The sequence below is a fragment of the Mustela nigripes genome, chromosome 6 (genome assembly GCF_022355385.1).
Source record: "Mustela nigripes isolate SB6536 chromosome 6, MUSNIG.SB6536, whole genome shotgun sequence".
In the NCBI taxonomy this organism is placed as follows: Eukaryota; Metazoa; Chordata; class Mammalia; order Carnivora; family Mustelidae; genus Mustela; species Mustela nigripes.
This window is the reverse complement of record NC_081562.1, coordinates 53,630,974-53,654,019: the sequence shown is the minus strand read 5'-3', so window position 1 is coordinate 53,654,019 and position 23,046 is coordinate 53,630,974. Positions and strand designations below refer to the sequence as shown.

The 23,046-nt window shown below is 42.4% G+C and overlaps 1 protein-coding gene across 2 annotated transcripts; it reads right to left on the bottom strand.

The window, feature by feature from the left end:
• Window positions 1–7,335: 7,335 nt before the first annotated feature.
• On the bottom strand, window positions 7,336–22,238 carry GABARAPL1 (GABA type A receptor associated protein like 1). Of its 2 annotated transcripts, none has more exons than XM_059402603.1 (5): window positions 21,871–22,238; window positions 16,595–16,673; window positions 15,439–15,557; window positions 14,516–14,577; window positions 7,336–7,580 (listed from the first exon to the last, which is right to left on the bottom strand). In XM_059402603.1, exons 1-5 carry the CDS (start codon window positions 21,958–21,960, stop codon window positions 7,568–7,570), a joined length of 363 nt encoding a protein of 120 aa, XP_059258586.1. In that variant the 5' UTR covers window positions 21,961–22,238; the 3' UTR covers window positions 7,336–7,567. The 2 variants fall into 2 exon arrangements, with proteins under 2 accessions (XP_059258586.1, XP_059258587.1); XM_059402604.1 differs by having other exon boundaries at window positions 14,472–14,577; window positions 21,871–22,237.
• Window positions 22,239–23,046: the final 808 nt, after the last annotated feature.

The window sequence follows — 23,046 nt, the reverse complement described above, 5'->3', positions numbered from 1 at the left end:
GTAAATGGGTGATTTGCTGAGCCTGAGGGGTAGGTACTAATTGAATAATTAAGTTCTAGTTTTTAGTCCTGAAGTTGTTCCCTAATCTTTCTTCAGGCATTTGCATGTTTTATTGTTTTGTTTCGTTTTTTACTCAACACTCAAGTTTTAACAGCAAAATCATAGACCACAAAGTTTTATGAAACAGATTTTCCCTTAAATCTCCCTGCTTGGGGAGTTCAGAACCATTTCCCTGATGCTTAGTCAATTGTTGGAGCTTCTGGCCACAGAGTAGTAACTTAGTTGCCACAATTGTTTGGCTCCCTCAGTGTGAGAAAACTGAAGCCCACCAACAGCTCAGCCAGAGCAGTGGTTTTCTGCAAGATACCACAGCGGCAGGGGAGCGCTTTGACGTTCTTGCCTGAGGTATTGACACCTTATTTTAGCTGCACATACTTACAGTAAGTGATTAATGAATCACATGTTTATTGAAATCAGCACGGATACACTGTATTTTGAAATCATGTTCTTCTCAGGTCTGGTTTATAAACCCTCTTCTGATGAGAATTCTTAACAGAGCAACGTTGCCCGAGATAGCATCCAGAAGGACACATCTCTTCTCCTGGGGGGATGTCTCGCTCTGTGACATTGTCACTCAACAGTGTCAAGCACTGATAAGGAAAATAGCCTCACCCAGATCTCACACATTGTTCCACATCCTTCATTTGATTTTGAGTAAATGATTCTTTATCCACCAGAGAGTGGACTGGATAACATTTTGGCTGGTTTGTGAGAAGAAGGATTGAATGTGTTTTCTTGTTTCTGTCCAAAGATGAGGTCGAGGCAAATGAAAATTACTTTCTGTAATGTGTTTTAGTTCATATTTATGGATGATTTTGTTAATGTCACCATAAAACAAAACTGTAAACTTATTCTACACTAGTAAAAGAAAATCAGCACAGCACTGACATTCCAAATGCAGCTGCAAATACAACGGAGGACCCTCTAGAGGAGATATCAAAATGGGGAGTTGAACAAGGAATTAAAGTCATCACTTTTCTCCCATTTTCTCATTGCTTCCATTTGAGGAGAGGTTGTGAGGTGTTCACCCTTCCAGACTCTAGGTCTCTGCCCCTCCCCCACCCATCACCTCCCTCACACTCTCTCTCAAAAAGAAAAAGAAAAAAAATTAAATTCTTTTCCAAAACAGAAGGTTAAAGAATACAGAAACACATTTCTCTCCATTGGTCACTGGGTACAGAGAACATGTTTGAGGGGTGCTCTGCTAAATGGTGTAGCACACAACATGATCATGACAGGCGTCTGAGCAACAAGAGTGAGGGGAAAAAACACTCAGAAAGTAGAAACAAGCATCCTAGAACACCTTGAAGCTTCACCCTTGGTAATTTTCTTCTAGAGCAAATTAGTGTTGAAGCTCAGCAAAGAAATTCAGCCTTAGGCAGAAGGTGTTAAGAAAGAAAAGATGGAGCAGTGAGACCCAATTAAAAGTGGAAAACAGGGTGTGGTAAAAAAAAAAAAAAAAAAAAACAATGAATACTGTTATGCTGAAAATAAATAAAAAATAAATTTTTTTTAAAAGTGGAAAACAGGGGCACCTGGGTGGTTCAGGGGGTTGGTCCTCTGCCTTTGCCTCAGGTCATGATCTCAGGGTCCTGGGATTGAGCCCTGCCCCAAGCTCTCTGCTTCCCTTCCTTTCTCTCTGCCTCACTGCCTACTTGTGATCTCTGTCTATCAAGTAAATAAATAAAACCTTTTTTTAAAAAAAGGAGAATACATAATATTAAAAATGATATTGATTGCATATTTTCCAAGTGGCAAACACTCTTTATGTAGTAAAATACTTAACCCCCACAAATACTCTATGAAGCAGATGCCCTAGTTATCCCCATTTGTCAGACGGAACACACCGAAATGCTGAGAGGATGTATATTTTGCCCAAAGTTTTACAGCTAGTAAGTGGAGGAGCTGGGATTTGAACACAAGCAGCCTGGCTTTGGAACCTGCATACATAACGTCCACCATACCGGCTATGGCCTCCATAGAAGAGGTTGGACCAGCTGGCAGACCCCTCAGTACCTAAACACTCCTTTCTGACTGTATATTTCCCATTCCAGAGCCTTGGATCAGGGTGTCTAATGGCATGTCCAGAGCTGATCAGAGCCTCCATGGTCACTTCCCAGGGTAGATAAATGGCGCACAAGAAACACCGGCGGTGGATTGCTTCCATGACTATATGATCTCACAGTGTTCATGGAAGCAAATTAATTCACTTAAAATTGACAAAATTAAACTAAAAGCTTTATTACAGAAGTTGCATCACAGTAATGGAGAAGAACAGGGAGATGGTGGATCAGTTAGCACCATCGGAACCCATGATGGCACTGCCAAATGGACGAGAAATGGGGGAGCTGAATGGTATCACCCCCAGAGACCAGGTCATGCCCTTAGGGTCTTTTGCCTGGACAGAGAAAGGAATTCTCCAGTTATCTCCATAGTACCCCAGGGCTCTTAGAACTCACATGCCTAGACATTGGTTATTTAAGTGCCTGTGTTTAAGACCAAGCTTGCTTGCTATATAACAGATGTTCTTTGAGTGTGTTAGCTGTCCTGTATTCCCCTGCCTATCCTTGGCCATTGGCCCAGAAGAAGCCTATTTTAGGCACATGCTACTAAATAAATATTTTTGGATCTTGTTCAATTATGCTAAAAGTGACAAGCTACAGCAAAAACTACAGGAATAAAATAACAGAAAATCTTTGGCAGCGACTCATCTGCCTAGTCAGGCATTCCAGAGTTCCTGTGCTTCCTGAACAATTTAACAACAGTGAGAGAGTGCCCAAGACTCACTTTCGAAGTTCTGAACGCCTGAACAGGGAGATGAACTGTAAAATTCTCAGGCCCAGAGACCCCGAATGTGAATTTCAAACCACTCATTGTTACCCTTTGTCAGATGTAAAGATAGGGAAAGGTTACTATAATCATATGTTAAGGTTGGAAAGTCCCCCTAATTTTGACCCCGAAAGGACTGGCTCTGTCTCATTTCAATAAATTTCAACTCATCACTAACATCTGTTAAACTAATGTACGCTAGATTATTTTGGTTCTTGGCTATAGTGTATCTGGTTCTGTGTTATGTATTCTATATAGATAAATCATTAGGTCAATTAATTATTCCCCTTTTTCATATATTCATCTTATTTAAAAGACATATTTACTAAATTTCTTTCTCATTGAGATTCAAGTGAAATTATCCACTTAGGTTAAATTCAAGAGTGTAAACTCTTACTATTTGTTTCTCAATTCATATATAGAAAATTTTAAAAGTGAGCATTCCTCCTAAAGAGATATTGTTACTTATTTAATGAATATTTACTGTTTGCTTATCAACATAGTACCTGACACTTAGTAGGCACAAATTAAATATTCATTTGACAATGTATGAATGAAAAACAGACATGGCCTCTGTCTTCAGGGAGACTATATTATTCCTAATGAAAGAAATTACAGGGGTGCCTGGGTGGCTCAGTCAGTTAAGTATCTGACTGTTGGTTTCAGCTGCGGTCATGATTTTTAGGGTCCTGGAATTGAGCCCACACTGGCTCCCCTCTCAGTGCAGGATCTGCTTCTCTCTCTTTCTCTCTTTCTTTGACCCTCTCTCTGCTCATTCTCTGTAAGATAAATAATTTTTTTTTAAAAAATTACAAAATCTAAGTTAAAGGCAAACAAACAAACAAACAAACAAAAAACCCATGTTCCAATCAGTGTTATAAATGAAGCAAAGAGAGTTTGACCTTCAGAGCAATAGTAGAGGGAAAGGACAATCATGAATTGAGTGATCAGAGATTGTAATAATTAAGCTAAGACAAAATATAAGAATGAAGGGGACATGCAGAGAGCTGAGAGAGAGCAATTCAGCAAAACACACCAGCATGTGCAGAGTCCTGAGACAGGAAATTGCTTAGTATATATTTCCAGAAACAGACACGAGACCGCTGTGGTTTAAGATTAATTAATGAAAGGGCAATTGTCATATGATGCATGCGGTTGGAGAGATAAGCAGAGGGCTACAGCTGTATGCATGAGATCTCTTTAGATTTGGACGTTATGAAGAATATTGCTTAGGTTTATAGTTTGTGGCTTCAGAAGTCTTTTTCTTTTTGTTGTTGTTGTTTGCCTTTTTTTTTTCTAAGGAAATATCAAAATGTGGTTCTAGTCTTTTTATCTTTACATGAAAGCTCAATTTCTAAACAAACAAGGTGTAGAGGAGGTTTGGGGATAAAGATACAAAAATGTTTCTTTTTCCTTTCTCTTCTTTCCCAGCCTCATCCTCTGGCAGCCAATTTAGCATTGGAAATTCTTCATTAACTTGTAACCCTCTATAGGTGGGGGAAATGAGGGCAAGGTCAGTTCCAGAGACATTTAAAAGAATTTGTAGGGACACTTGGGTGGCTCAGTTGGTTAAGCTGCTGCCTTCGGCTCAGGTCATGATCCCAGCGTCCTGGGATAGAGTCCCACATCGGACTGCTTCTTCAGGAGGGAGCCTGCTTCTCCCTCTGCCTCTGCTGCCACTCTGTCTGCCTGTGCTCGCTCGCTCTCCCTCTCTCTCTCTGGCAAATAAATAAATAAAATCTTAAAAAAAAATTTTTTAAAAAAGAAGAATTTGTAACTGGCACCCACTTTTTGAATTGTCACGATAGTCTACAAATAAAACTTCACCTTTTGCAGATGCAAATACTCTCAGAGGTCTAAACATTAGAGATGAAACAAAGCGTTTTGCTTTACCCCTTATAAATCTTTCTTTGGTCTTCCACTTTTTTCCTACCTCTTAGGTAGCTCAAACAAAACCAGTGAGGGAACAAATTAATGTGACATTATTTCCTTTTTATTAGGACTCTATTTCCTTCAGCCATTGAGCTCTTAGCTATACATGACTGTTAATTTTTTTCAGCAGATGCATTTCCATGTGTTTGAGGTAAGAGTGTTAGTATTTATTTGGATTCTGAAAGAGATACCAGAGTTGGAATAATAATGAAAAATGGGTACTGTATCTCCCTCCCTTGGGAAAAGATTTTTTTTTAAAAGTTGATAGTAAATGAACAAGATGACCTCTCATATTTCTAATACTAAGATTATATGGCTTTTGATTACAGTAAGGTGGCACATTCTCTTATTAGTGACAAATGGGAAAATGATAGCCTCCACCCTTCGGCGAGTGACTGCATTGAGTTATTAAGTGGATCTGGCCTGCCATCTTGTGGCCATAAGTGTTCAATACATATAAACACTTGGCAAGTTTTTCAGAAACCTAGACCCCCCAGCTGTGATAGAGCTGGGGATCAGGAGACCTTGCGAGTTAGTTCATCAAAGATCACAGTAGCATCAAAGTCACTGCTGACAGAAGACAGGTGGCTTATTTTCTTAAAGATGTGCGAGAAGCCTCATGCTTATAGCCTCTACTCATCTGCAGCAGAAATCAAATTCACTAACTAAAATTGTCTTAGGGTCTGCAGCACTGCAAGACTTGGAGAAGGAAATGGATCCTTCTCCATCCAGGAAAAAAAGGATCTGGCAAGACTTATTCTGTCTGTTACATAGAAGAAAAATTAAGCAAATTCAGGAGACAATTTCCTACTTCCAGAACTGATACCGATGTGTTGTTCATCAAAAGTAGCCCAATAAATTGCTCACAACCCTAACTGGAGATCACTTGAGGGGCTTGTAAAAAGTAAAAATGCTCAGACTCTCCCCCGTCCTTCCCAGGAGTAATGGTGAAGTGGGGCCCTGGTATCAGTGGTTTTTAAATGCTTGCCACTTACGCTATGGGTAACCGGAAATGGAAACACCATATCTCTTAACCCCATTCAGTAGGAAGGATGATATAAGGCCGGTCATTTTGTTCCATGATATACAAACAAAACCCCCTATATTACAGCAGATTATCACACACCAATATTATCTAAGTTTATAAAAGTTTATGAAAAGAAACCCAAAATAAAAATTTTTAGAACTTCCTTGGAGAGACTCCAAGCAATCTGTTCTACAAAGAAAGTATCCCAAATGAGTCTCCTGGTCTTCATTCCTTTGGGGGCCTAGATACACTGTATTGTGGACATTATTATACTACTTGTGAATTTCTTTCATTCTTTGGCAAGCGTGACACTTAACCTAGAGGTTCCTGAGATTCTATGTACATGCATAAAGCCTTGTTTAAAATGCAGCTTTCTGTATTTACCCCTCAGAAATTCACATTAGTAAGTTTGGAATAATAAGGAGAAATCTCTCTTGACTTAACAAGCCATCCAGGAATGGATCTCAGGGAGGTATGGCTTAGCCATATTGCAACTTACTAATTTACCAAGGTCTTGGGAGTGTGTAAGATAAGGTAAGGGATGTTTCTATGTTTCATTTCTACTACAGTGGTTTTCAAAGTGTTGTCCTTAGACCAGTACAGTAAAATCAGCACCACCTGGAAACTTCTTGCAGAAACACAAATTTGGGGCACGTGGGGCACTCAGTCTTTAAGCATCTACCTTTGGCTCAGGTCATGATCCTAGGGTTCTGGGATCCAGTCCTGCAACGCGCTCCCTACTCAGTCTAGTGGGACATGTGCTTCTCCTTCTCCCACTCCCCCTGCTTGTTTCCTCTCTAGCTGTGTCTGTCTCTGTCACATATACAACTGAAATCTTTAAAAATTAAAAAAAAATTCAAATCCTAGTCCTCCTCTAGACTTATAGAACCAGAAACTCATGGTGAAGTCCCCAAATGTATTTTAACCAGCCCTTTCAGTGATTCTGATATATTCTTAAATTTGAGAACCCCTGGCCAAACCATCTCATCCTCACTTGTGGCCATTTGGTGTAGCTTCTCCTTGTTCTTTGAATTTTTTTTTCTCATCCTCCTAACACATCGTTAGGAAGGAAACATGTGTATGAACATGCTGTGTCTGAACATGTGAGGAAATGTATCGTATTTGAAATCACAAGACCTGGATGGGAATCCTACCTCTTGTCAATTACTAGGAATAAAAGCATGCATAAATTGTTTTAATCTCAGAGTGATTTCCTCATTAAACCTTAGAAAGGAAGGGAATATTTATCCAGCAGAGTCAAGAATTTTGCCTGAAGCATTAACTCCTTTGTCAGTGGCAATTGGCATTACTTGTAATTTAACAGATGAAATAACCGAGACAAAGGCGACGCAGAAAGGTGCACGTGCTTACCTAACCCAGACCCATGAGACACAAACCCTTTGGCAGTATTTATTTCCAGAATGTGGACAAAGACTGTGAGTTTGTGGTTAAGGGTTAAATAAGGCGCTGGAATTTTAAAAGGTTCATAAAAGGTAAATATTATATTTGTATATTTATCTTAGTAGTGTCATAGGTTGAGTGGAATCAGCACACTCAGATCTTCAGCTGAGAAAAATCAATAGCTAATAAAAGATGAAACCCGAGACTCCAGCCGGCCAGGCGACTGGGTGACTTGACATCCCAGCATTCTCTCTTGACTCAGGCATCCCAGGTGACCCAGAGAGGAACATGTGCAGTTCTGCTGGGCAAAGGGGAAGGCTAGAGGCCTTGCCTAGAAAGAAGCACAGAGATGTCATTTGTCTTTTGCCCTGAAGGGCCTAGAATAACCATTACAAAGAACAGTCTTCAATTTCCAGATGAGCCTTCCTGATGAGAATCCTGCAGCTATTTTCAGAAGCTTTGGGAAAAAAAAACAATAATAATAATAATAATTTCTGCCTGCTGCTCTCTCTACTGAATGTCATGCTGTGGTCCAAAGCAGATGAGTGCTAGACATGCTAGACAGGCCAGCACTGCCTGCAGGACATGTGACAGGTGTCCTTCTGGGCTATAGTTAACAGGATTGGATCCCTGCGAGAAAGGCTTACAGCTGTGTCTCACCAGAAAAAGCCAAGGGTCTTCTCCATCATCCTAAGAGGAAATAATGGAGCCACACAAACTTCTGTCTGCACTGTTGCAAATGCAACTTTTTTGTTGTTGTTGTTTTCTTATTGGGTGTTCCCCGATATACAATTCTTGCAAATGACTGAATTTCTAATTTTATGCTTCGAGAAGATAAGGGAGTAAAACCAGATGATAAACCCATGGTTAATATTTTGACTCTTCATGTTTGTTTGAGGGACAAGTTATTGAGAACAAGTAGGATCTGTGTAAGTACTTGAATATCTTGTAAAGAAATGTGTCTCTCTCTATATATTTAAGTTTATTGGTTCTGTTTCTTCAGAGAAATGTGACTAATATAGAGGGATAGACACCTTAGATGAATCTTTGGAAGGTCTTGGGCACTTTGGTGGCTCAGTCGGTTATCCGCCTTCAGCTCAGGTCCTAATCCCAGGGTCCTGGGATGGAACCCCGCATGGGGCTCCCTGCTTAGAGGGAAGCCTGCTTCTCCCTCTCCCACTCCCCAGCTTGTGTTCCCTCTCTCACTGTGCCTCTGTCAAATAATAAAATATTTAAAAGAATAAAACAAAGATTCATGATATTGTGTCCAGCTCGATCAAGCTGAAAAATGATCTAGCTATTCTGTCCCACATCTATGTTTTACTGCGTGCTATGGAAAAGATCCACGGTCCTGAGGATGAATGCAAGCTAAGTGGCAGCTACTGTTGTCAAGAAAATAAATCCTCAAGGAGAGTTTAACAGAGAAAAAAAAAAAAAAAAAAACTCCAAAAACCCTGTCTGTGGTGTTTCCATCATCTAAGAGCTGTCTTTACAGACATGCCGCTAAATATAAGGTGGCTTCATTTTGACTCATGCCATATCCGGTAATTGTCAATGAATGTCATAAAACAATGAAAACCTAAATTGTTCTGCCAGCTAGCCTGTTATTGTCATTATAGATAAAATATATTCCAAACAGGCAATAATGCTATTTAACGGTTTGCAAAGGACTTATTCAATATTCACAAACTAAGATGTAATTATTGCTATAGCTGAGAGAAAAGGAAGTCAGAATTTCATATGAACGGAAGACGGATTGGCCCCTGTCCAAGACCTAGTGAAGTGGCAGCACTGAGATTCAAGCCCTATTTAGGGGCTCCAGATCTCCTAGTAAACTCTAAGGGGCTCCCAGAGTTCCTTGAGTGGTCCTTTCCTAATATGCGTTTAGGGTTAGTTTGGTTCTTAACAGAATTACCTAGTCCTGGAACTGAGACATTATGTGTTATCCGAAGTTATTGTTCTTTCACTACTTTTGAGCATAAACTAGATGTCATGGTTCTCCCCAGTTCATGTGAATCAGTGAACAAAACAAAGTTGCTGCCTTTGTGGAATTTACTATCTAGTGAGAAGACGTGAAAAAAAAAAAAAAAAAAGTTCAAGTGCAGTCAGTTAAGCACCAGACTTTTGGTTTCAGTTCAGGTCCTGATCTCAGGGTGGTGAGGTCAAGCCCCACCTCAGGCTCCAGGCCTAGCATGGAGTTTGCTCAGAGTTTCTCCTTCTCCCTGGGACCTTCCCCTCCCCACTCCCTATCCCTTCCCCCACTCCCAATTTTGTGTACATGTGCTCTTTCTAAAACAAATCTTAAAAAAAAAAAAAAAAGTAATCTGTGCTAAGTGAAGAAACAAGCATGGTAGGACTGTGTGGGAGAGCAGCGAGTAGGTGCAGGTTGCTAAAATACTTAAAAGGGTGCTCAGCGTGGTCCTGAGATGACAGGCGAACAAAGACTTAGAGGGAGTTAGCTAATGCCAGCCCCTAAAATACAGCTTACTTTCAGCCTCTGAACGCCCAGCAGGAGGCAACCAGCACACTTTCACTGAATAATCTGGGGTAATGTTGAACCTACTTACCAAAGTGCAAAAAATAGAAAATGCACTTCAGCCCTCCACTCAAGATCTCAAGATCACTTTATTCAAGTTTAAGGTGCTTTAGTACTTCTCATACAAAGCCATAAAAATCTTCAACACCCTGCCAGGTTGCAAACAGAACGGTCAAAATAAATGGTCCAACTCGCTGTTCGACCCACACCAGAATGACCTGGGGCTTCTTAGTCACTGTTCGAACAATGGCATATTGAATTGTCATCCTAACCACTTCTAGGGGTGATCACTTCCTGCTACTTCAAACCTGGAAAATAATCTGCACGTATTTTTATGAAGTACTGAAGTGCCCACAGCTGTAATATAGTAACAGAAAATGGAAAAAAATGGTCCTATGATATACAGGCAATCAGGTTCACATCACCACAGCCTGTCACAACTTTTGCAACAGGGACTCTCTTGTTTGTGTTTCTGAGTTTTTGGTTGTTTTTATTATTATTATTATTTTTTTTTTTAAACATGTACCAAAGTGAGAAAAACAAGCTCCACAGCCCCAGTTACCCACAGGACCATGTGCCGCAGGCCAGAGCTGACTGAACTTCACACCTCACACAGTAATATCCAGGTGAAGAGAGGGGCGGGTGAGGTGTGTGGCAGGCAAGGAACAGGAAGGACATACTTGGTTACTCAGGGCTGCAATGAAGGGACAACCTGGCCTTACAGCCACCTCGGCCAAAATTGGCCAGTTTCAGAAGATAATTGGTGGTTTCAGACAGGGGGTTAAAAAACAAAAAACAAAAACAATGAATGTTCCGAGTTTGTTCAAATCTATCAATCAGAGTAAAAAAAGATCCAAAAGAAAACACAGCTATGAATAGTTGATCAACACAGAATGGAATCAATGTACCCACTCGTTTCTTTCCAGAAGTAACTGACTTTGTTCTTTACAGCAGACCTGATTCAGTACATGTACATTTCAAGTGTGTATCACCACCCCCAGCCCAGACACAACATTTCAAAATCATCCCATAACTGCATTTGTTTAATGATAAAAAGATGCAGAACAGCTTAATAAATGTAGTATTTCCATAGCAACCGGCAATAAAACATTGTGTTCAAAGGTCACTGTACCAGCCAGAGGACTGTGCAGCAACCACGTTGGGGACACCGTTCACATGTGGCCACAGAGGCATATCTGGGAGAGATGTGAGGCAGTGCCCATGCTTCCCTAGCCACCTACTATGCTTTCAAGTGCACAAGTCTGCACTGAGGAAGTTCACTCTGCCATTCCGAGGCGGCATTTTTTCTCAACGTCCCCCACACAGAGCTGTACTGGGCATGTTATGTTGAATGGCACTGGTTCTCTTGATGGGGGTAGAAACTTTTTTTTTTTTTTTAAACTTAGTATAAGGAGTAGAACCACGTTTTTCCCACTGGGAAACTTGTGACAGTGAAGTAAGGAACCATTAATAAATCAGGACAATGAGCACGAACCAAGGCTATCCTTGGGAAAGCAAGATCCAGGCCCGGCCGACCTACTAGTATGGGATCTTTCTACCAGCAAATACAATAAATACAGCAAAGGACTCACTCAGCAACACTGCTGAGTCACAGTGGCCTCCAGGGGAAGAGTGGGCTTTTTGACACATCATTCAACCTTGGTCTCCAGAAGGAAGCATCAGAGTAAGTCAATATTACCTGGGACATGAGGCCAAGGTTAATGAAAACGGTATTTCCTAATATGTTTTTAGTTCAAGACTGACACAATGGCCTGAGGATACAAAGTGGCTTTCAAGCCTCATTAGCAGGAAACACAGGAGACAGGCTTGGGAGATACTGTTCACAAAAGAGCATCATACCCAAATCACAGCATTCAAGTATCTGGAATGGCTCTGACCTTAGCTAAGTTCTGCAACTTTATGGGGACACCTGCATGGTTCAGTCAAGCAAATGTCTATCTTTGGCTCAGGTCCTGATCCAAAGGCCCTGGAATCAAGTCCCACTTCATGCTCCCTGCTCAGCAGGAAGTCTGCTTCTCCCTCTGCCTGCTGTTCCCCCTCTTTGTGCTCTGACAAAATGTTTAAAAAAAAAAAAAAGTTATTCAACTTTATGGACCTATAAAATCAGAAGGCTGATCTAAAAGAATGTGAAACGTTCCACACAAAGGGCATTCCCCCACCAGGAGTATCCAGAGAGGAGGACAGAAATAAAAAGCGGCCTCGGGAGAACCTCCAAACTCAAGTTTGGTTTAGCAAGGACAGGTCTCCTGTGCTACAGGGACTGTCTCCAACATGCAGGAAGCTGGGATCTGCAATGCAGTTGTTAGCTTCTAAGCATTCACCTAATCTCATTCCTAACTACCAGGTTAAGTCTACTCATTGCAAAATAGTTTGTATTGTCAATACAAATACTAGCTTCCACTTGACAGTATCAGAAACACCCTCCTGAGGTTTTTCTGTCAGTACCAACAAGGTGTTCATTTTTAAGGCCTTGATGTCAAAAATCCAAATTCCTGTGAGCTTTCCATAATTCTCTGCTTGCTGGGCTTCAACTTCGTGCTTCTCTCAATCCTGACTTAACTTTTTCCATCAGTGCACTGGGCATGGTTTGGTGGTGGGTGGAATCGCACCATGGGTCTTTTGTAACCACCTGTTTCTATCCATCTGGTGACTGTGATACTGTCCATAAAAGTCTGCAGAGACAGACACCGCTTGGACACATGGCTTGCAAGAGATGAAAGAGGATTAGAGATAGCTTTTAAGATTAAAAAAGGACTTTCTACTACTTCCTTGGTTTTTCATTGTCTCATAACTTGCACCCTCATGCCCACCTACATTTTGGTCCCAAATGAATAAATGAGAGACTCATATGGTCAGAAGACATCAAGCTTGTTCTAATCCCAGAAGCCTTACCTCTGTGCCATTTATTCCTCTGGGTGATGGTGGCCTCATGACCAAGATGTGACAGAACAGGTTTGGCTGAGACTCAGACTAAAACCAGGTAGAAAGAGCAATGCCTCTCCACCTTGAGCGTGCAGCAGAAATCAGGAGCTGGTTAACAGCACAGATGCCTCTGCTGAGATTCTGAGTCCGCTAAACCTGGAACGAGGCGCAGATATCTGCACTTCAGTGAGCACACCCCCGCCTTACCCCTTATAGTCTCACCCAGGCAGTGTTCCAGCCTCAGCTTGGAGAAACAAAGAAAGCAATGACAAGGCATTATCTGTGGAGCAGAGAATCACAAACACATCACCCAGGCACCAGGCACACTGCCCCACCACACTCACCTCTGAACTTTAAGAGCTGAGTAAACTTGTCTGTGTCTGACCACATGGGAGCGTTCATTTCTAACAGCTGCCCTCACTCAAAGCTTTCTGCTCCTAGCCCACACACCATCTACTCACATGTATAGTCCAAAAAAGCAACATTTCTGAACACACGTTTGATTTTCAAGGTATGCAATTATTTTATTTCTTTGCCTGACAGCATAAACTTCATTACACAAAAATCTGCAGCTGACAGAACGGACACAGATTTCTCCCACAGGAAGGACCCTTTTCATTAGCAGAAATGAACTGAAATGTCATGTCTTGAGTGCGATTCCTGCTCCCCACCCCCACCCACACAACCCCGAAAGTGAAAATAATCAGAATCCTTAGAATCCCTGTGAAGTATTACATCATCCCCTCACACCTGTCTAACTAGCAGCTGCAGGACATGAAAACCTAAATCAGGAGGCAGCTGGCCATCACTTAGCAGTTCTGTGTGCCTGGGACTGAGGGACAGCAACAAGGGAGCAAGAATCCTGGCTGAGTGAGAGGCACAGACAACAACCTGTCTCACCTCATACCTGCCCCTTCCACACCTAAGACATCTCTGTCCCTATACATGGAGCGAAGTTTGGGAAATGCTCAAGGAGTGGTTTTAGCCCGTAACTGGAAATGGTTGTGGCTCACTGCAGTCCCACAGAGGTGTGGGATAAGGGGCACCAGAGAGAGAGCAGGTTAGACAGAGATGCTCAACTTAGTCAATTCCAGTTTAATGTTACCAAAACTATCTTCAAAACCATACCGTCCCTCATGCCTGGCCCCCATCTTCCAGCGCTGAGAGCGACATCCCAATGTCTGCCTAATGTCTATCAGCATCACTGGGTGGCGCTGTGAGGTCTGGCTGTGGGATTATGAATGGGATCGGGTGGGGGTGTGGAGATAGGTCAGCGTCACAATGCTCTAATTACAATGGGCTTCTTTTGGTCCCTAGGAATGATCTACTACCAGTAGTCCTAAAACATCCTCATCCCCTTTCCCTACCTATCTTGTGCAAATGTCAAAAATAGAATCTCTGCCCAAAGAGGAAGGAGAGCAGGAAGTTACTAGTGGTCCACAATCATCTCTGGCCCCAACTTGCCCGCCTCCTGCCTCTTCTGTGAAGTCACGCAAATATTAATTCACAGGAAGGTTGTGAAATTAAATCATCTTCATTCCTCTACCAAAGCCAATCCAACACCTCTGTCCTGACAAGCTTTCTCCCTGGGCTGAGGAAGCAGCAAAAAATATCAACTGAGCGTGTGAAAATATGATGACGGTGTGTGCGGTGTAGTGTTTCCAGATGTCTTCCCCTCTGTCTCCTCCACGGTGGGAGCCCTCCCTCTCTTTCCCCAAGTCCCACACACACCCCTCCCCCTACCCCCAAGTCCAGGTGCTCCCATCTGCTGGGCTTCCACCACTCACTTCCCATAGACACTCTCGTCACTGTAGGCCACATACAGAAAATAGTCTTCCTCGTGGTTGTCCTGAGGGAAGAGACAAGAGGAAAACATCACATTCATTAGCTTCAGGATTCTGAGCCTCACACAAGGTAGGTAGGTATGCAAGGCATCATTAGCCTCCACTGAGAAAAGAATAAAAAATACACAGAAGTGACTGGAATTCAACTTTTGAGTTCACAAAGAATCTTCAAGGAGAACATCAGTACATACAGATTATCAGAGATAAGAACATGACCCTTGAGAAAGCTCATTCCAGCAAGGGAACAAAGATACTAAAATATATATATACTACAATATACACTAACAGAGAATATATGCTACAGAATAAAAATGAGATTAAGAGATTATTAGAACAAGTTTACACAACTCACAGGGCACAAGAAGGAGGAAGTACCACATGAAATCCTTTAAGGAATAATACAGCCACAAAAGTGGGTGATACAGCATGAGCAAGTCCTTTACAATAGTTTTTTCATTAGATTCTGAATAGTGTACCAATTAAACCAAATGAAGTCAGCAAATTATTGTCTCCAACTCAGTCTATCTGTTAAGACAATTTAAAGGCTTCACTTTGTACTTTAAAATCTCATTTTATTTGGAATTTGCAAATGGAAACAATTTCTTGCTGTTTCAATAAAGACGATCCAAGGTGAGAACCCTAGAATAAGGCAAAACTGAGAATTTAAAAAGAATGAATCCAGTAGGCTGTTCAATCCCTAGAGGACAAGTGACATCTAACCGCCCACAGCCGTACACTGTGGTGTGTAAGAGGATACAGGGAAGTAACACCTCTTGTCCTACTTCCTAGGCGTGTTATCAGCAGATCCTGGAACAAAGGCTGGAGAACACAAGCCTGCATGGTATTGCTATGACCAGGACACTTACCTCATACAGCTGGCCCATGGTAGCGCTAGTGGGAGGGATAGTGTTGTTGACAAAGAAGAATAAGGCGTCCTCGGGCCTCAGGTGGATCCTCTTCCGGATTAAGAAGTAGAACTGGCCAACTGGAAAAAGGAAGGTTTCAGAAAAGGATTACGTAAGGGTAAGGGTGGGGGGGATGGATGGGACGGACACAGGACTCTACTGCACCTGCACCCTACAAAGTAGCAACTTTAAAGTAGTAAACAGAATCTCAGCAGAATCAAATACTGTCTTCTAACTTCAGAAATGGAATTACAGCTCAAAGAAGCCTCTATATTCCCTGATGTGCCACCAAGAAGTTTACCCTTCAATCCTTTCCCGCTTTACTCAATTTCAGACATCATGCCAGCACCTCCACTCAAAGCCCGAGGAGACTCTGAGGGAATCCTATGTACATCCAGACCAGAATTGTCTAAATGGGATCTGAAAGGCACTTCCATCCCCATTCCCACCTTATGACAAACAAGTTATGGGGAGAGCTCTACTGGACTCCAGTAATCTCAGCATGGTCACTCATCCCAAAGTCTGGGCAGTAAGTGGGGTTGGGTTCAACACTGCACCTTCTATCGAACACACTGAAAAAGTTCTCGAAGACTGACATTCAAATCTAACAACTCTGGGGCAAACACATCTTCAAAATCTTTCCAGGGTTTTCTGGATTCACTGGTTATTCCATTAAGGATCATTAAGGTGAAGAATGTAGTCTTTGTAACCCCCAACAGTATCTACAAAACATATTCCCACAAACAGTAGTTTAAGGAGACAAAGTACTGAGAAACTGAGAAACTCTAAAATGTGATCCTCCCTCTGACTTTCCTTTTGGAATAAATTGTTAGCACAGTAACAAAGCAGATTCTAAAACACAGGCACCTGGTCATTGCTTTCAATGTTGCCCATTCTGCTGTATCTAAATCACACAAGACACTATGATGGGAAATGAGTAAGGTAACTGGCAAAGGAGAATGGCTGAGTCACTCCTGTTTGATTCCCCTCTCTCGGGTGAATCCCACCCACTTTCTTCAACTCTACTTCCTCTCAATCCCACAATTTCACGCACACAGGAGGGACCAAAGAGGCTCTTCCATGGGAAGGAAGGTCTGAGGAGGGAGAAAAGCATTACCGGTGAGGTCAGAGGGCACCAGGTACTTCCTTTTGTCCAGATCAGGCACCCTGGCCTTGGGAGCCTTCTCCACAATCACCTGGGAGAGAGGAGGGGGGAGAATGAAAAATACAGGACTCAATCTAATATTTTTCCTTCCACATTCTACAGTTACCCTATTGAGGTACGTTTGTCTAGACCCAATAAAATGTTCCCATTTTTCATCCCCTTTTACCTCTTAGAAAACCAATGGGAACAAGGACTTCCATAGTAAGGTGATAGTTCTATTACTGCAATAAGAAGAGAATAGGAGAGGGCCAAAATGTAAACAGAACCTTGAGTTTAAGTAATTACAAGCTACCTGTCAGGTACAGATCTGTACTTCCCAGTATTTAATGAGAGCATAAAAAGGACTGTGGAATGTTCAGTAATAGCATAAAGGACATTAGAAGCAGGAAGGGAAAAATGAAGGGAAGCAATCAGGGGGAGATGAACCATGAGACACTATGGACTTCAGGAAACAAACTGAGGGTTGCAGAGGGGAGGAGGGTGAGGGAATGGGTAAATCTGGTGATGGGTATTAAGGAGGGATGGACTGCATGAAGCACTGGGTGTTCTACGCAAACAATGGATCACGGAACAATACATCAAAAACTAACGATGTACTGTATTGGTGACTAACATAACACAATAAAAAAAGGGGGGGGGGAGGTGGGGAAAAAAGGGAAAAAGAAAAAAGAAAAGAGGACTGTGCATTTCCTCCGAGGCTCCCGAGTACCTACTAGTTTTATACTAATGAATGCTGCTTATTAAAGGTATAGATAAAATGTGGTTTCAATTTTATACTTTATTAAAATTTTCAAGAATGACTGCCAAAAAATGTTCTAGGCACATTTTATGTGAAAGAAAGTACCAAATCATACTTAAGAGTATGAGATCCTGTATTATATCACTTCTAATAACCCATGTATCAACATTGATTAGGTGTTAGTATTTTAAAGGGATTTCAATGTCTACATTAAATATTTCTAGATTACTTCAAATTTTACAGATCATATATTTCTGTTAACAAAAAAGAAAAAAGAATATATACAAAAATTAAAGATTTTAAGCATTAAATTTTAAATATTCATTTAATAACACTTATTTATGAAATAATTACAAAAATATGCTTAGTATTTATAGCTTACATAATAGAAATCATAAATATTTAAAATGTTTTATAAAACCATTAGCTTCAGATTTTTAGTTTAGAAAATGCAATCATTCCTGATCAAACACATGGAGGGTTACAGAAGTAGAACTAACACTAGGCAAGTATCCTGAGGAACTGCGTGAGCTTCAACAGGTCATTTAACTTCTCTGAGCCACAGCATTCCAGTAAGACAGTAACTATCCAACACATCTTTTATTGTTGGGGTTAGTGTAGAGGATGGAATCAGCCATAATACCTGGCTTGCTAAAATGTTAACATGGAGGCTGCTGAGGGCATAGGTGGTTTCTGAGAAGGGCACAGGCCTTGCCTTTGGAATGCCAGGCCTGGGACCACTCTGCCACGAGAATGGAGAATGCCGCTGGGAGTTCCCTGAAGCTTTCTTAATCCCAACAGCCACCCTGAGATCCCTGAGATCCAACAGATGTACGTACTGTCCCTTAGGCTAAATTTAGCGAAACTCATAGAACATGCAGATTAGCATAGCGTGTATCTTTCCAGTAAACAGATCCTCCTAGGTTCAGTAAGACCCCTAGTCACACATCCCATGCTTGAGAAACAGTGATAAGGATTTGTGATTATCCTGAAGGACCGATAAAATTGGGAGCAAAGAAGAGCAAAGGGTCTTCCTCTTGGAGTACTGAACCCTTTGCCTTCTCTTCTTTTTCACAGCAAAGTCTGGAACAAGCGTTCCTCTTGTCAGTACAGGGATTGTGGGCTATTCCTGGCATTTTACAGTCACGGTACGGCTACAATAACCTTGATCCATGAAATTTTATGTAAAAATGACTTGTAAATTATAAAGAATTATCTTAATATATGAATTGACTTAAAGGGAGGGACTTGGGGCTTGAAGCTCTTAAGTGAAACACATTAAAATAGTAAAAAACATTATTTTGTTTCTGGAGAAAAAGAATACTGAACCAGGAAGACCAGAGGGACATGATCCCACTAAAAATTTAAAAATGAAAACTGGAGAAAAAAATACATTAATAAGAAAAATAAAAGGAAAAGTAAGAAGAGGTTCAGGGAGAGACCAGTGAAGGCCCAACAATGAGGATGGACAAAAGTCAGCAGGTTACTAAAATCAAAGGGAAAAGAGCGGGAGCCTAGCACTGTCTCAAAGGAACCCTGAGAGCTGCCAGCTCCCATCAGTAGGAAGCAATGGAAACAGCAAAAAGAGAGCAAAAAAAGGGGGGGGGGGTATAAAATATACAGCAAGTAAGACATCCAGACTGGAGGGCAGGATTTGGAGAGGAACAGGAGGGTGTTGGGTAATCATTAAGGCCTTGGCTTACCAGAAGATATTTGAGGTTTCCAGGAATCCCACCTCTACCTGTGGGCCCTTGGCTAGATCAATTCCCGCTTTGGTTCTAAGGTTTTTCTTTTGTGCAATGTGGTCAGTATTCCACAGGGTCTTCAACAAAGTTTAAAGGCTAGACAATCTGTTCCTAAATTTCCTGCAGTGTTCCAGGTTTTCAATACATTGTAGCTATTAAGATACTTTAAGATCTCAAGAAAACCTCCCAAGTTATGAGCCCTCTGTTCTTTCCATGATAGCTAAGAGGTAAGTTGAGGCCAAATGAAATTGAGTTATGTGAGCAGTCAGGGTACTTGACTGCTTTGGTAACACCAATGGTCTAGTCGGAAGGAGCTTTAGAAATCACTTACGCTTAAGCCTCTTTTCTGTATACTGGACACTTTAGTACAGCAAGGTTAAGGATCCTGTCCAGAACTAGAACAAAAAATCTCCCAACTCAGAGCAGAGAGCTCTTCTTCCTCCATCACAACTACAAAGGTGGTCACAGGGTGAGCACCCGAGCAGCAGCTGGGAGGCTTATAAATTAAAATCCAACTTGGAGGAACCATGAGATCTGAGTGATGATTCTAACAGCTTACAAATTATCGCACAGGTAAAACACTTTTTACATCAAACAATAAGCAGGAAAATAGGGAGGATGAGTTGAAATATTCTAGGTGAATTCATGTAAATGACTGAGATGGGAAGGTCTCAGTTGTAAAGAAACACATGGGAATTCTAACTAGATTTAGGAACAGGTACATTTCAAAGTCTGTGACTTAGGCAGAGCTACTGGAACAGAGCCTCATATTTAAGAGAATTCTGAGTCAACTGTAGTCCGTGATGTTTTCTGGCATCATATGACTCTCACGTTTTGAGGGCATATGACTCTCACGTTTTGAGGGCTGTGATTGTTTTTTTCTTGATTTCCAATACTTAACAGTGTGAGGTACACAGTGCCTCCTTAATTGTTTGACAGAACTGTATTAGAAATTGAGAAACGATACGGCATGGAGAATCCAACAACCAGAGCTGGAATCTCAGCTCTGTCACACACCAGCCCACAGGAAACCTTTCGGAATACTTGATTTCTCTGAGCTACAGATCCTTCATTTGTAGAATGGGATTATAATGGTGTGAGGATTGAACTGAATAAAGTCAGAGCACGTACTGCCAGGTACAGAGTTAACTATCAATCAATGAAAGCTATCATTTTTAAACATTCTAAGAAAGTAGGATTGCTATCCTACAATCTGGGGAACTTCTGAAGCAGCCACCCTAGGTCCAGAGATTAAACAAGGAGAAGGATCATTTAGTCAGTGGGTAACTGGGCTAGCTCTGCTTTTTACCGGAACACCCTTGTGTGCAATTTCTGGTGAATGGTACAGCCCTAAGGTCTGGCTTCCTTATAAAGCACTGCAGGGGATTTCTACTGCTGGCAGAAGGCCCAAGTGGCTTCCAGTAGCTGTAATACCGTGAGAATCAGGTAAGGATTGGAGAAGAGTCCCCAAGAGTTACCCCCCGCCCCCCCGCCCCGGCAGGTCCAGAACTGACACCAGATAATCACAATTACTTTACCTGTACATAATATGTAATCTTTATCCTAATATTGATGATTCTAACAGCTTACAAATTATCGCACAGGTAAAACACTTTTAAATGACTGAGATGGGAAGGTCTCAGTTGTAAAGAAACACATGGGAATTCTAACTAGATTTAGGAACAGGGACGGGGAAATTCTAACTAGATTTAGGAACACATGGGAATTCTAACTAGATTTAGGAACAGTCTGATATATTCAGACTGAATATATCACAGTCTGAAAAGTCCCTGCTCCTCCATCTTCAAAACCTAAGGGTGGTTGTTCCTCCCACCACACTTAAAAGTCTTCTGCCTTCCAATCCGGGTGCATAGCCTACATTACAGAAAACCAGGCAAGTGGTGGGGGAGGGGGTGACGGGAAAAGCGCCCGGATGCAGAAAGCTACCTTAATGTTTCCTCTGTTCCTCCTGACTGCCGGCACTCATTTTAACCACATAAACTGGCCTCCAAAACGTCAAGAAAAAGCCTCGGTTCTCGTTATTGTGTCCAGGTATAATCTGGTAGAATGAGTACCGGAGAGAGGCTGGCTGCATCCACAAATGCCCCCGGAGCCAAGAATGATGAGGCAATCGGGCTGTTGCGCAGAGAACGTGACCTTGTTTTCTGGGCCAGGCCTGTCTTGTGTCGCCCCCCCACACCCCCCCAACACATACTTTTCTAATTCTTATGGAATAAAAGAAAGGATCCTCTGGTTTCTGAATCTTTCCCTCCCAAACCCAATGTTATGAGGGCCAAAGTCAACTTAAGGGAGAAGCCCCTAAGGCAGAAACGGATGGACGCAATCCTCATCGCATCAAGCTATTTCCAGAAGATTTTCCCTGGGGTCTTAAAGCGAACAAATATAGGGTCCCAACCCGATCCTTCTCTCGGAAAAGGGCCACATTTTGAACACATCTCAACCTGCACATCCTCTGAAGACTGCTGAGTCACTCAAACGTAGGCTCCGCTCTGAAGATGCGGTCAGCTCTAAAGATGACGGGCCCTGGGGAGATGCGTTTTGAAAAATCTGCAGTGAGAACCTCCATTCCACGCGCTCTCCTAGCAGTTTAAGGGCGTTCAGGGCTCAGTCATCACAGAGACCACCCTTCTTCCTGTGCCTAAGGGCAGCCATCATGACTCCCCCGTCCCCACAACCCCCGCTCATCCGCTTCCCTCCCTCTCCCCGTTCCCCCGTGCACTCACAGGGACCCTGTCCGGATATTTCTTCCGGATCTTTTCTCCTTCCTTTTTCCGATACTCAAAGGGATGGTCCTCCTTATACTGGAACTTCATGATGGACCGCAGGGTTTCTAAGATCCCCGGACGGGGCCGGCCTTCCTCGCTGATGGTTGCGTGTTTCCCCGTCTCCCTCCCCTCCGCCAAATTTCGGGAGGTACGAGAACCGCCTCAGAAACGTCAGCTCCCGTCGCAACGCTGCTTGGCAGAGCTCTCAGAAGCGATGTCGAGGCCCCTCGGACGCAGGACGGACTGGCTCAGGTAGAGAAATCCCGGCGGCTTTTCCCGAGAGCCGGGAGCACAAAAACAACACGGCGGCGCGTAGGCATTGTGACGTCATGACGTCCCGCCTCCCCACCCGCCCCCAGCGTTCGGACCGCGCCGGGTGCGGGGAAGGAACGAACGCGATCTATTTTCGAGGGGTTCTCTTTCAATCTAAACTGCCCTGTGTCCAGTTTGTTGCAAGCAGGGAAAAAATTTTATCTCGAATTCTTGTGGTGACTGTGATATTAAAAAGGGCTTGAGTGCAAAAAATACGTTATAAAGATATGTTCTTCCCTCCTTCTCGCTGTTTCTTGGTTTGATCCAAAAAACAAACACAGAGGGCGAAAATCCAGCTTTTTCCTGCTTATTGGGATCTGGAGTGTAGGGAAGGAGGGAATGGGGGTCGTGTAATTCCTTTGGCCAGTACTGAACTGCCGGGTGCTTGCATTTTGTCCTGGGCTCCTTCCGTCGCGCCGCCAGCTCCCGGGATGCCGGGCTGGCTCCCTTCGACCCTGACCCCTCCTTCACCGCGCTGGCGTCATTTTGTTTGGGTCCTTGCTGCAGTTCGCTCTTAGAGTAGCAGCAAAAACAAAGCATGACTCAGGAATTTGAGGAGATGCACAAGGTGAAGGGCAGGCGATGTAATCAAGGTCTGGAGAAATGATGTCAGTCTTGACTGCTAAGGGCTTCGCTCATCTTCCAATATAGAAATGATTCACTTTCTCCTCTTAACTCAGAAGTTGGGCCCGTCTCCTGTAAAAGAATATATCAAGGTTAACTCGATACTCCTTAAACATTTCTGTTTTCTGCAAAAATTCACCAAAGGATAGTACTATTTGTGAAGTGTCCCTAAGGTGAAAATAAAGTGCCACCCAAAAA

Excerpts from the sequence above, each read along its gene's own strand:
- GABARAPL1 (XM_059402603.1), bottom strand. The coding sequence starts at position 21,960 with ATGAAGTTCCAGTATAAGGAGGACCATCCCTTTGAGTATCGGAAAAAG. Across the intron at positions 16,674-21,870 it reads AATATCCGGACAGGGTCCCT|GTGATTGTGGAGAAGGCTCC; the intron begins GTGAGTGCACGG and ends CCTCTCTCCCAG. Across the intron at positions 14,578-15,438 it reads CCATGGGCCAGCTGTATGAG|GACAACCACGAGGAAGACTA; the intron begins GTAAGTGTCCTG and ends CTCTTCCCTCAG.